This window comes from Carcharhinus amblyrhynchos, chromosome 2, assembly GCF_965287045.1.
Source record: "Carcharhinus amblyrhynchos chromosome 2, sCarAmb.v2.hapA, whole genome shotgun sequence".
Classification (NCBI taxonomy): domain Eukaryota; kingdom Metazoa; phylum Chordata; class Chondrichthyes; order Carcharhiniformes; family Carcharhinidae; genus Carcharhinus; species Carcharhinus amblyrhynchos.
In genome coordinates, this window is record NC_137325.1 from 22392521 (window position 1) to 22406843 (window position 14323).

Here is a 14323-nt window from a genome sequence, read left to right on the forward strand (position 1 = left end):
TTATCCATTTTTAAGATGTCTCTTTAATTCTTTTGAGTCATTCAATAAAATTGTCGTGTAGTCACTTCTCTAACAAAATAGAACTTTTAATTTGTTGGAAAGATTTTGTGACTGGTTCCCTTTTAAATCACATTTGTCATCCTGTTCCACCTACTTTTCCTTTGCAACCATATTTCCAATGAGAAAGTCTGAATTTATGTGCATACTAACTGCACAAGTAAAATGGGTACAAAATCCTTTAAAGTCTAAAATCTAACAGTAGAGGAGGACATTTAGCCTACTCTGCCTATAAAAACAAAAGCTACCTTATACTGTTGGCCTACTCATTCCTCAGAACTCTGTAACTCTTTCCTTTTCAAGTATATATATCCTTTTTGTGTTTGAAAGTTACTATTGAATCTGCTACTACCGCCCTTCCAGAAGTGCTTTGTACATTGTAACACCTCTGCACAAAATGAATTCTCATCTGCCCCTGGTTCTGCTGCTAGTTATTTTAAATTCCACATGTTGTTCCACGTCTATTCTCCACAGTTGTCATGTTTCATCATTGGACTGATATCAACAGACTTATTTTATTTATTATTGTCACAAGTAGGCTTACATTAACACTGCAATGACATTACTGTGAAAATCCTCTAGTCGCCACACTCCAATGCCTGTTCGGGTACACTGAGGGAGAATTTAGCATGGCCAATGCACCCGCGTATCTTACAGACTGCGGGAGGAAACCAGAGCACCCAGAGGAAACCCACGCAGACACGGGGAGAACATGCAGACTCCGCACAGACATTAACCCAAGCTGGGGATCGAACCTGGGTCTCTGGTGCTGTGATGCAGCAGTGCTAACCACTGTGCCCACCACGTGCCTTTTGGTCTCTCAGTGGGGTGGAATCAGGAGACCTGGGAGCAGGCAGGAGAATTGAAACCAAAGACTGGCCAGGATCAGATTGAATGATGGAGCAGTCTTGATGGGCTGCATGATCCATTCCTGTTTCTCTTTCTTGCCCTTGAATGGTTTCAAAATTTTGTTAACCCAGGAACAGGGATCAGCCACAATCCTGATCTTCAGTTTCTTGTACGTGAGTTTGAGCCTGATGCACAATAATGCACTTAATGAAATGCGTTTGGGTAATTGCTATCTACTTTCTAGTAGAGTGTGGATCTGCAGACCAAAAAAATTGTTCTGATTAGCACCATTAGCGAGACTAAAACTAAGGGCTGACTTCTCAGTGTAAAAGATTCTCCATTTAGTGGTGACAAGCTACTTCACTTAGTGAGGAGTGAACCTTTGTAATTCTCTACCCCAGGGGCTGTGGGTGTTTAGCCATTTAATTAACCTGACTGCAAAATGGAAATGCTATTCTCATAGTGGCAAAAAAAACCCATAAAAGTGTAAGTTTTTTACAAATTGAAGCTGCTTTAATCTTTTGGATTAGGTTAAATAGTGGGTGCAGAGCACTGGAACATTATCCTGCAACTGAGCAGGATATACTTGGCATTGCATGTGAGTGCAATCCATGTTCCTTTCCAAAAAGAATGTGCAGGAGTGAGCCATTCGTCCCATCAGGCCTGTTCGACAATTCCATATGATTACTGTTGAACTCCTATTCCATTTCCCACTCCATCAGCTTAGTCCTAGATTCCTTTCAGGCACAATCTTGTATATTCTCATTGACTGAGTAACCCTTTGGATTCTCCAGCCCCTGAACATCAAACCTTCTAAGCCTTCGAAGAATGTCATGTGTTCCAATGAGTTCACCTCTCACCCTTCTGAACTCCAGAGAATATAAGCCCGTTCCACTTGGTTACTCAAATAAACGGAGATTGGATAAAGTGGGATTGTTCTCCCTGGAAAGACGGAGACTGAGGGGTGACCTGACAGAAGTTTATAAAATTATGAGAGGTATTGATAGGGTGAACAGTTGGAAGTTTTTTTTCCACAGGGCAGAAATGACAATTACAAGGGGACACAAGTTCAAGATGAGGTGCGGGGAAAGGTTCAGTGAAGATCTGCAGGGTATGTTTTTTACACAGACGGAGGTGGGGGCCTGGAATGCATTGGCAAGTGAGGTGATTGAGACAGTTACGTTAGCCACATTTAAGACTTATCTTGATAGACATATGAACAAACGGGGAATAGAGAGATATAAGCAATTGGTCTAGATAGATAAACGTGATCAGCGTGGGCTTAGGGGACCGAAGGGCCTGTTCCTGTACTGTACTGTTCTTTGTTCTACTCATAGGATGCCCTCTCATTCCAGAAATCAATCTAGTAAATCTGCACTGCACCCATTCAAGGGAAAGTATATCCTTCTTCAGGGTAAAGAGACCAAAACTGTGCTCCAGTTCTGGTCTCACCAAAGCTGTAGATAATTGCTTCAAAACTTCCTTCCTCTTAAAGTCCAACCCCTTTGCAATAAACACCAACATGCCATTTACCTTCCTAACTGCTTGCTTATGATTTTGTGATTCCATCTCCAAAGACATCCAATCCCTTTGAATAGCAACATCTCCCAGTCTCTTTTAAAAATACTCTGCTTCCTGTGAAAGTAGATTGTTTCATACTTGTCCACATTCTCCTTGATCTACCAATTTCATATTTATTTATGTTTATTTAAGTTTATTTTCATTAGTGTCACAAGTAGCCTTACATTAACACTGCAATGAAGTTATTATGAAAATTCCCGAGATGCCACACTCCAGCACCTGTTTGGTTACACTGAGGGAGAACTTAGCATGGTCAATGCACCTAACCAGCACGTCTTTTGGACTGTGGGAGGAAACTGGAGCACCCGGAGGAAACCCATGCAGACACGGGGAGAACGTGTAGACTCCGCTCAGATAAGCCAGGAATCAACCTGGATCCCTGCTGCTGTGAGGCACAGTGATAACCACTGTGCCTCTTATAATCCAGGACAGAAACTCCCAAGATATTTTATGAAGTCAGCCTGGACCATAAGTTTTGCAATTTGAATTTGGTTAGGGTAAACATATGATGTTGCACTGCAGGTATGATTCAAATGACCCATGAGGGGGCTTTTATCAAACAATGCTTAATTAAGAATACAGTTAACGCATTGAAAAAAAAACTAGCAATAGTTTTTACCAATTACAAACAAGAAAAATATAACCAGGATATTGTACAAACCTTAACAACTAAATACACTGTTCCAGTACAACAAATCTCCTTTTGAACATACATCTGCTCCAAGTTTAGCATAGAAAATAAGGATGTTCACATGGTTTTGCAGCTCAGCAATACCTGCTGTGAATTAGTCCTTTGGATAGAATTGAAACTCTGACTTCCCAGTCTTATAACTTCCAGCAGACCTCAATAATGATCTGGAGGTGGGGCGGGCTGTTAATGCGCAAATAAGTGCGGCGTGCAGGAATGGGACGGCCGTAGTTATGGGGGATTTCAATCTGCATATTGATTGGTCGACCCATGTTGGACGCGGGGGGCTCGAGGAAGAGTTCTTGGAATGCTGCCAGGATAGTTTCCTCGAACAGTGTGTGTTGGAGCCGACGAGGGAGCGAGCTATCTTGGATCTGGTGCTATGTAATGAGGCGGGTAGAATTAGGGACCTTGTGGTGAAGGATCCTCTTGGGGAGAGTGATCATTGTATGGTGGAGTTTCTGGTGCAGATGGAGGAGGAGAAAGTGGGTTCCCGGACACGCGTCCTCTGTTTGAATAGAGGGGAGTACGGTAGGATGAGAGAAGAATTGGCGAATGTGGACTGGGGGAGTGCGTTGGAGGGAGGGTCTGTTGAGGAGCAGTGGAGGATCTTTAAGGAGATCTTTCTTGGTGCTCAGCAGAAATTTATTCCGATGGTCAAAAAGGATAGTAGGAAGAGAGGTAATAAGCCGTGGATAACGAAGGAGATGAAGGAAAGTGTTAAATTAAAAGCGGAGGAATTTAGAGTAGCTAAGAGTAGTGGGCGAGAAGAGGATTGGGAGAGGTTTAAATGTCAGCAGAGATTGACAAAGAAGTTGATAAAGAAGGGTAGGAGAAACTATGAAGCTGGGCTAGCGCTTAATATAAAAAAGGATAGCAAGAGTTTTTATAAATATATAAAAAGGAAGAGGCTGGTTAGGGTGAATGTTGGTCCTTTAGAGGATGAGAAAGGGGACCTAGTGGTAGGGGATGAGGATATGGCTAAGGTATTGAATAACTTTTTTGTTTCTGTCTTCACGGAGGAGGACGTGAATAATTTGCCGGGTGTTAGTGATGGAAAGGTGGTAGGAATGGAGGGTCTTAATGACATTACTGTTACTAGAGAGGTGGTGCTCGACAGACTGGAGGGGCTGATTGTGGACAAGTCCCCAGGACCGGATGGAATGCATCTGAGGGTTCTGAAAGAAATGGCGGAGGTTATAGTGGATGCCTTGGTGGTTATTTTCCAGACGTCGCTGGATTCCGGGGAAGTGCCGGATGATTGGAAAACGGCTAATGTTACGCCGTTGTTTAAGAAGGGTGCCAGGCAAAAGGCAGGGAATTATAGGCCGGTTAGTTTAACGTCTGTGGTAGGTAAAATGTTAGAATCTGTCATTAAGGAGGAAATTGCGAGGCATCTTGAAGGGAATTGCTTGATAGAGCAGACGCAGCACGGTTTCATTAAAGGGAAGTCGTGTCTGACAAATTTACTGGAGTTCTATGAGGATGTGTCTAGGGCGGTGGATAGAGGAGAGCCGGTGGATGTGGTCTTTCTAGATTTTCAGAAGGCGTTTGACAAAGTACCTCACAAGAGGTTATTGCAGAAGGTCGAGGGACATGGAGTTGGGGGTAGGGTGTTAGCGTGGATAGAGGATTGGTTGTCAAATAGGAGGCAGAGAGTGGGGGTCAACGGGTGCTATTCGGATTGGCGGATGGTGACTAGTGGAGTGCCCCAGGGGTCGGTGCTGGGGCCTCAGCTTTTTACCATTTATATAGATGATCTGGAGGAGGGAACCGAGTGTAGGGTGTCGAAATTTGCTGATGACACCAAGATTGGGGGAACGGCAAATTGTGCGGAGGGTGTGGAGAGTCTGCAGAAGGATCTAGATAGGCTGGGCGAATGGGCCAGGAAATGGCAAATGGAATTTAATGTTGGCAAGTGTGAGGTGGTCCACTTTGGTAGGAAGAATGGTAGGAAGGACTATTACTTACGGGGCGAAAAACTGCAGCAGGCGACAGTGCAGAGGGACCTCGGGGTCCTTGTGCATGAGTCGCAAAAACCCAGCTTGCAGGTGCAGCAGGTGGTCAGGAAGGCGAATGGGATGCTGGCCTTCATAGCGAGGGGGATTGAATATAAAAGTAGGGAGGTCTTGCTGCAGCTGTATAGGGCATTGGTGAGGCCGCAGCTGGAGTACTGTGTGCAGTTTTGGGCGCCGTACCTGCGCAAAGATATTTTGGCCTTGGAGGGAGTGCAGAGGAGGTTTACTAGGCTGATACCGGAGTTGAGGGGGTTGAGCTATGAGGAGAGGCTGAATAAACTGGGCTTGTACTTGTTAGAGTTTAGAAGAATGAGGGGAGATCTCATTGAGACGTATAAGATGATGAATGGGATGGATAGGATAGAGGTGGAGAGACTCTTCCCGCTCAAAAAAGACAGTAGGACTAGGGGGCACAGCCTCAAGATAAAAGGGGGGCGGTTTAGAACGGAGTTGAGGAGGAACTTCTTCACTCAAAGGGTGGTGAATCTCTGGAATTCTCTGCCCGTTGAAGTGGTGGAGGCTGCCTTGCTAAATATTTTTAAGATGCGGGTTGATGGGTTTTGATAAGAGAGGGGATTAAGGGTTATGGGGAGAGGGCGGGAATGTGGAACTGAGCCACGACAGATCAGCCATGATCTTATTGAATGGCGGGGCAGGCTCGAAGGGCTAGATGGCCTACTCCTGCTCCTATTTCTTATGTTCAAGGTAGAGATAAAGCCACTGCTGATTTTAACTTTTAGCCAGCAAACCCCTTACAGCAATATTTCCATTCCAGGAAGAAAACTGTTTCCAACATAGCAGAATTTCCAATAACAGGGATAGAGGCACAGAAATACTGCCTTTCGGTCTGAAGTCCAAACACCTTCCAACTAAAATTGAAAGGAATCCTTGGATTCCTCTGTCAAGGAATCACCTGACTTTGACTTGTCAATAAATCTTCCCCGGATACTTCAAAAGGTCATAAACTCCCAGAAAGTGCATTTGGCTCAGAGTAAAAATAAACAAAATCCTGTATAAACCATTTAAGCAGTAATAAAAGAACATCTAAGCAGCCAGCCTGGTACCAATAACAAAAGCAAAAGGCTTGCTTACAAACTGCAGAGAACATGATTTTAAAAATACATTTCTTAAAGACACGCCAGGGTCACTGTGCCATTAAACTTCCTTACTCTTAAACTCCAATCCCCTTGAAACAAGCACCAACATGCTATTTGCCTTCCTAATTGCTTGCTTTATCTGCATGTTATCTTTCTGTGATTCCATGTACAAAGACCTCCAGTCACTCTGAGTAGCAAGATCTCCCAATCTCTCACCTTTTAAAAAATATTCTGTTTGTCTAGCCTTCATGTGAAGGTGGATCACTTCATACTTGTCCACATTCTCCTCAATCTGCCAAGTTCAATTTCAATCACTAAAGCTTTTGCAGCCCTTTTGTGTCCTCCCCACAGCTTCCTTTCCCACCTCACGTTGTATCGTCAGCAAGCTTGAATACATTGTAATTGGTTCTTTCATCCCATAGAGTCACAAAGGTTTACAATATGGAAACAGGCCTTTCGGCCCAATTTGTCTGTGCCATTCCTTTTTTAATCCACTAAGCTAGTCCTAATTGCTACATTTGGCCCATATCCCTCTATATCCATCCTATCCGTGTAATTGTCTAAACTTTTTAGAAGACAAAATTGTACCCACCTCTACTACTACCTCTGGCAGCTCGTTCCAGACAGTCACCACTCTCTGTGTGAAAAATAATTGCCCTTCTGGACCCTTTTGTATCTCTCCCCTCTCACCTTAAACCTATGCCCTCCAGTTTTAGACTCCCCTACCTTTGGGAAAAGATATTGACTATCTATCTGATCTATGCCCTTCATTAAGTCACTGAATCATCTAAGTTACTGACATGGATTGTAAATCACTGAGTCTGAAACACTAATCATTGCATCACTCCACTAGTTAGATCCCACCACCCAGAAATAACTAATTTATGATATGCTTTGCTTTCTATCCCTTGACCAATCCTCTGTCCATGCTCATATATTACACCCAATTCCGTGAGCCATAATTACTTATGTAACAACCACTTGTATGACACCTTATCGAATATTTTCAAAAACTCCAAATGTTCGTCAGCTGCTGGTTCTTCCCTCATCTGCCTTGCTAGTTACACCCTCCAAAATTCTCATTGGTGTGTCAAGCACAATTTCTCTTTCATAAAATCCAGTTGACTTTATCTGATCAAATTGTAACGATGCAAGTGTCCTGGTACCACATCCCTATTAACAGGTCTAGCATTTTTTCTACAACCGGTATTGTGCTAATGGGCCTGCGCATCTCTGTTTTCTCTGCCTCAATGTGGTAAATACCTTCCAATCCATAGGGACCAATCTAGAAGCCAGGAAATTCTGGAACATCAACACCAGTGCATTTGCCAAGTTTGCAGTTTCCTTTAGTAAAACCCTAGACCTTAGACCTTCAGTTCCAGGGTTTTTTTTAGCTTTTAATTCCATTAATTTCTCCAGTACTTTTTTTTTACCAATATTGATACTTTAAACTCCTCACTCTCATTAGATCATTGATTTTGTGTATCATTTAAGTGCGTCTTCTACTGTAAAGGCAGACACAAAGGCTGGGATTCTCCAGTCCAGTGGGATTCTCCAGTCCTTCTGCAGTGTATGGAGATTTGGCTGGGCACCAAATTCTCCATCCTCGTTTGCAGCAGCGGCGGGGCATGCATGGCTGGAAAATTCCACACGAAGTATTTGTTTAATGTAATTTCCATATTTTCCATTAAAATTTCTCTAGTCTCAGCTTCTAAGGGACCTTACTTTACCTTTGTTAACCATTTTCTTTATATGTTCTTGGAAAAATTTTTACCAACGTCTTTTTTTGATGTTGTTTGCTAGTTTTCTGATATTCTTTTTCTCCCTGTTATTGATCACCTCTTGTTAACTTTTAAAACTCTTCCAATCCTTAGGCTTATTAATTACTTTTGCACCATTGTCAGCCTCTTCTTCTAATCCTTGACACGTTAATCAAGGCTGTACCACTTTTCCAGTGCAATTTTTACTCTTCAAGGGCATCAATACTAATTGAGAATTTTGAATTATTTCTTTGAATATTTGCCATTGCTGACTCGCTATCATATCTTCTTATCTTATATCCCAACCTACTTCACCTAACTTGTTCCTCATAGCTCCATAATTGTTAAATTTAACATCCTTGTTTCACATCACTCTCAAACTTGCTATTCAAATCTGTCATATTATGATCACTCTTCCCCAGATAATCAGGCAGTATAAAATCAATAATTAATCCTGCCCCATTGCAGTGAATGTCACCCACATAGGGTAGCTAAGTGCTCTATCGATAAAAAAATCTTGCAACGGGCTATATGTGTGACCGATAGAGAAGGAACATAGATCGTTTTAGAAAGAAACATCCGGGCTGCACAGTGGCCTAGTGATTAGCACTGCTGGCCTCCAGAGACCTGGGTTCAATTCTGGTCTTGAGTTACTGTCTGTGTGGCGTCCGCACATTCTACCCATATCTGTGTGGGTTTTCTCCGTGTGCTCCAGTTTCTTCCCACAGTCCAAAGACGTGCAGATTAGGTGGATTGGCCATGTTAAATTGCCCATTATTGTCCCAAAATGTATAGATTAGCAGGGTAAATACATGGGGTCAACGCAGATAGAGTGGGGGTGAGGGCCTGGGTAAGCTACTCTGTCAGAGAGTCGGGTACAGTCTCGCTGGACTGAATGGCCTGCTTCTGTACTGTAGGGATCCTATGATTCTATTACATTGTGGGAAAAGTCAATTTGAATAAAATTATCTCCTTAGTTTTATTTAAATTCACTTTTGGATGACAGTATTGGCTAGGTCAGCATTGATTGCCTGTTCCTGATTGCCCTTGAGAAGATGGTGGTGAGCTGTCATCTTGAGCCTCTGCAGCTCATGTGGCGTATGTACACCCACGGTGCTGTTAGAGAGGCAGTTCCACGATCTTGACCCAGCGACAGTAAAGGAATGGCGCTATAATTCCAAGTCAGACTGGTGGGTGGCTTGGAGGTGGTGTTGTTCCCATGTGTCTGCTACCCTTGTCTTCTAGATGGACTGCATCTTTGGTTTAGTAACTGTACTCAGCTTCAGTCGAATATTTCTGCTGACAGTGTATAAATTTGCAGTTTACAGAGACCGGTTCCCCACTTGGTGTCTTCCAGCAGCAGATCCGATGATTTCCTTGCAGGCTTCCGTCCGTACCACGGACGAGATGAAATTCGGACATTGTCTTCTCTGCCTCCACTAGGGTTGGATTCCCCAACAGCTGCAACTCCTGCAGCTTACTATCACCCTACCTTCCTAAGCCATCTTCCATATCAGCATCCAACGTATAGGTGAGTGTCTGGATAAAATATTGGTCTGGTGTACAAAACAAACCGGGTAAAAAGTGCCAATCAACCTCCAGTGATTGCATTCAACAAATAAAATGGCCTTTTCCTGCATGTGGTTGTTAGAATGTAACCAGTGACAACTTTGTGTTGGATGTAGTGTGACCAGTGGTAACAAGCTGTAAGGGTCAGCTGACCCACGAAAGCCATGGAACCAATTACAAAATGATGTGATGGTCAGCTGTCTCACCATAAACAAGAACCTGTTGGGAATTGTGGGGAGCTTGGATTGGCCCAGGGTGAGGCCCCAAGCTTGGAGTAAATAAGTTTCTTTATTTTCTTTGATTTGTAAGTTGGAGTAAGTTTTGTTATATTTTTAATGTCTGCATTTGAAGAGTTCCTTCCGAAGAAACAATGGTCAGAACTTAACATTATCGTTATCATGAAATCCAGGAAGTTTGACAATAACTAAGAATTGGGTTTGATTTGTAAATACCCTTTGGTTTACAACAGGGGTGGAATTTTCCCAGAGTGTCACGCTCCAGCTGAAAAGCAGCGAGCATTCCCCCAGGTGCCCAGTTTTCAGACCAGATTTTCTGACATTCTGACAAAAAATATCTGGGGTTGTGATTTATGCATCACTCCGGCTGGGTGAAGCTTGATGGATGCGGCAAGGCTGGCTCCACCGAGATCGGGGTGCCATCTTTAAAGGGTGCCCCAATCAGAATTGAAGTTGACCTCCCCATCCCACCTCAGAGGTATTGGTGGGCTCTACACCTCCCTAGTGTTCCACCTGCAAGTTTGCCCCCCTCATTGCTCACGGCAGCAGCCCCCCATGCCTGCAAGTTCCCCTCTCACTGCCCGCTCTCCTGCCATGCCCTCCAAGTGCCCCCCTCAATGGCTTCAGCACTCCCTCCCCACACTCCTCACAACACATAATGGGAACCACTCCCCCTCCCCAGAGGGCCTGCCTCTGATATTTCCCCTTAGCACAGGTTGGCAATGCCATGTGTGGCAGTACAAACCTGGCAGTGCCAAACAGCACCCTCTGGCGCTGCCCTCTTGTCCCTTTCCTCACGAGGGCTATACGTGACTTTGTGCTCCTGGAGCAGAGAGGGAAGATGCGAGATCCCCTGGACTGAATCACATCTTCAAATGGCTTTGTAAACCTCATGGTGTCACACTGGCAAGGTTTGAATATTCAGTGAGAGGGAATCATTTGGCGGGGGATGGAGGGTGGGTCTCGGTAATGAGACTGAAACATAGGTACAATCATTGAAATGAGGTTCCCGCTCTTTGTGTATTTTTTTGCCCACGTTACTGATCTCGCTGACAGCTAACATGAACTGAAAATCACCCCACGTGCTAGGTCCACAATGATCCCCTTAAAATACCGAAATGGAGTGTGTTAATGAGAAATAGCTGTTCCGAATGAATGTTTGCAGCTATTGGGAACAATTTGAATAACGTGTGTGTTTTAATTTACAGAATCGATGACCCTTATGTTCTTTCACTCCAACCACCATTCCTGCACATTCCACAGCCCGGCACCATTCCACCTCTCCAACCCACCAGTATGCCGCTTTCCCTCGCTGGTATGAGACAGCCACTGAGTTTAGCTCACCCTTCACTCTCAGGCCTACATCCAGACCAGTTATCAGTGCTTACTGCGGGAAGGTCAGTATTGAGCAAAGCATGTGCGCTGTTTATGATAGTGATTACCGTGTTTGTCTTTTAAAAAACAATTTACATGTTTCTTTTAAAGCAATAGGGAAAATGATAAGAATTGCACCAATGAAAATATCAGTCAAAGTTAGACCACTAACCTGGGGTCACATTGTAAGAAAGCAATCCCAGAATTCCGTGAGGCATCCTATCTCAGCATGAGTGCCAATACACACCTCACCTGGATATCCACCTTTGACCACCTCCCCCCCACACCAATGTCCCCAAGTCAAGGGAAGATCCCACAATTTACATGTCACAAGTGGACTACAAAGATATCTGCGTCCATAGAATCCCAACAGTGCAGAAAGAGGTGATTCAGCCCATTAAGTCTGCACCACGTGCAAACTCCACACAGACAGTGACCCGAGGCCAGAATCGAACCCGGATCCCTGGTGCTGTGTTACAGCAGTGCAAACCACTGTGCCACTGCTGGACCACTCCTGGTGTCTTCAGTCGTACCTATGTCAAACATACACTTTCAACTCAGTGTAAATAATGGGTTTTAGTGATAGGATCCTGAGTCACAGGAAAGGTTTGGAGTTCAAGAGTTTCAATATTCAAAATCCCCACCCATGCCACTTACATTAATGGCCCTGGGAGGGGTCGACAGTGGCTCCATCCCAGTAATATTGGTGCAGGCTGGGACCTAATGCATCCATAGAATCCTACACTGCAGAAAGAGGCCATTTGGCCCATCGGGTCTGCATTGACCACAATCTCACCCAGGCCCTAGCCCCATAACTCAATGCATTTACTCTAGCTGGCACCCCCCCACCACTAAGGGGCAATTTAGCATGGCCAATCCACCTAACCCGCACATCTTTGCACTGTGGGAGGAAACCAGAGCACCCAGAGGAAACCCACGCAGACACGGGAGAGTATGCAGACTCCACACAGACAGTGACCCAAACTGGGAATTGAACCCAGGTCCCTGGCACGTTGAGGCAGCAGTGCTAACCACTGTGCCAATGTGCCACCCACAGATCCTGATCTGGGAATGAATGAACTCCCATTGAAGTTATGGCAGGAGCTCACTGGAATGGCCACAGATTTAGGAAGTCAGCATAATCTGAACTGACATTTCCAATAACTATACCAAGTTCAAGATGATAATGGTTATCCTGGTGATATATATAAATACAATATACATAAATCACCAGCATTTATCTGATTTACTATGATCAGTAGCAAGTTGAAGAGCGTGTCTGTTTCTTCATAAGTATGAGGAAAGCACGAGGAAAGATTTCGCTTAAATATAAATTGGAATGATTTGTCTTTACAAAGTTTTGTTTTGAATTGTTTGCCTCAATGTGCGGCACTTTTGTGTACAAAAGGAAGTTTAGGATGTGGAATTTCTGCCCACATTCCCAATGTCATTCAGCTGTCGATCCCAGCTAATGAATATGCTACTTCTCATAAGGTAAGTCGTGAAAGCTTGGAACAAGAAAGATCCTTTTGTCCCACTGAGGTCATCCCCCCACAATCCCAAATATCATGGACTTCACAACAACCCTACTCTTGTGATCTCCATATGTACTGTCCAACTTTCATTCAATTAAATGGATCTACTCATATCTCTGTAATTCTATGATTTATTTTTCAATGGGTATTGGCTCAGTTCCTTATGTATCAAATGATCCAGAATGAATTACTCTCTCTGGTAGCATGTTCTACAAAACCTAGAGGAGAAACAAATTGTCAAATGTTATTCAAGACTTGTGACTATTCCAAGTTCTCTACCCAGTGGGCGGCACGGTGGCACAGTGGTTAGCACTGCTGCCTAATAGCTCCAGGGACCTGGGTTCGATTCCCAGCTGGGGTCACAGCCTGTGTGGAGTCTGCACGTTCTCATCATATCTGCCTGGGTTCCCTCTGGGTGCTCCGGTTTCCTCCTACGGTCCAAAGATTTGCAGGTTAGTTGATTGATCGTGCTAAATTGTCCATAGCATCCCGGAATGTATAGTTCAGAGGGATTAGTAGGGTAAATGCATAGATAGGGCCTGGGTGGGATTGTTTTCGGTGCAGTCTCAATGGGTCGAATGGCCTCCATCTGCACTGTAGGGTTTCTATGATTTCTCTCTGCCCAAGCTAAGTAGTTGTTCTCAAGATTAATACCACATCTCCCTCCAGGATTTTCTCCAGTGAAAATAAACTCAGTCATCAGAGCCTTGCCACTCAACTCAAGCTGCTTGGGTCTGAACCATTCTTCACTCTCTGCTCTGGGCTCTATCCAGTGTGTTAATATGACTTTGAGATAGCGCAACCAAAGCTGCACATCATTCTCCAGACTTATCAGTGGGTGGCACGGTAGCACAGTGGTTAGCACTTCCAGCTCACAGCGCTAGGGACCCGGGTTCGATTCCAATCTTGGGTGACATTGTGTGGAATCTGCATGTTCTCTCCGTGCCTGCGTGGGTTTCTTCCAAGTGCCGCAGTTTCCTCCTACATTCCAAAGATGAGCAGGTTAGGTGGATTGGCCATGCTACATTGCCCCTTAGTGTCCCAGGATGTCTGTTAGGGGGATTAGTAGGGTAATTGTGGGGTTGTGGGGATAGGGTCTGGGTAAGATGCTCTATCGGAGAGTTTGTGCAGACTTGATGGGCCAAATGGTCTCCTTCTGCATTGTGGGGATACTATTCCATGATATTTACATTATTGTAACCTGAAATCCAACATCCTCTTGGTGTATTTGAACGATCTGTTTTCCATCTTAACAACTGTGTCACATTATCTAAGGCATTAATAATGATCCTAACCCCAGTCCCTTCCTTTTCTATCCCAGCTAACAAAAAGGAAGATCCTCATGTAAACCAATGACAAAAACATGGGTGTGATCTTACTGGCCGTCCACACCCTGTGGCACTGTAGCGAGAATGGAGAATTTGGCACTTAGCCAAATCTCCATTCCCTGCAGCAGGACCAGAAAATCCCATCAGCGTGAATGGCTGGAAAATCCCACCCAAGATGTGCCAACCTCCATCAATAATGTTGATGACCAATGGGAACAATATGGTCATTTT

The 14323-nt window shown here is 44.2% G+C and overlaps 1 protein-coding gene across 3 annotated transcripts in view; it reads left to right on the plus strand.

Annotated features, from left to right (window-relative positions):
• LOC145353071 (genetic suppressor element 1-like) overlaps window positions 1-14323 on the plus strand; it is a 175127-nt gene that overhangs the window by 120545 nt on the left and 40259 nt on the right. For all 3 annotated transcript variants that reach the window (XM_080203417.1, XM_080203435.1, XM_080203425.1), the window contains exons 5-6: window positions 9372-9581; window positions 11064-11252. In XM_080203417.1, the coding sequence (XP_080059543.1) occupies window positions 9372-9581; window positions 11064-11252 (399 nt within the window). The remainder of the gene's footprint in view (window positions 1-9371; window positions 9582-11063; window positions 11253-14323) is intronic.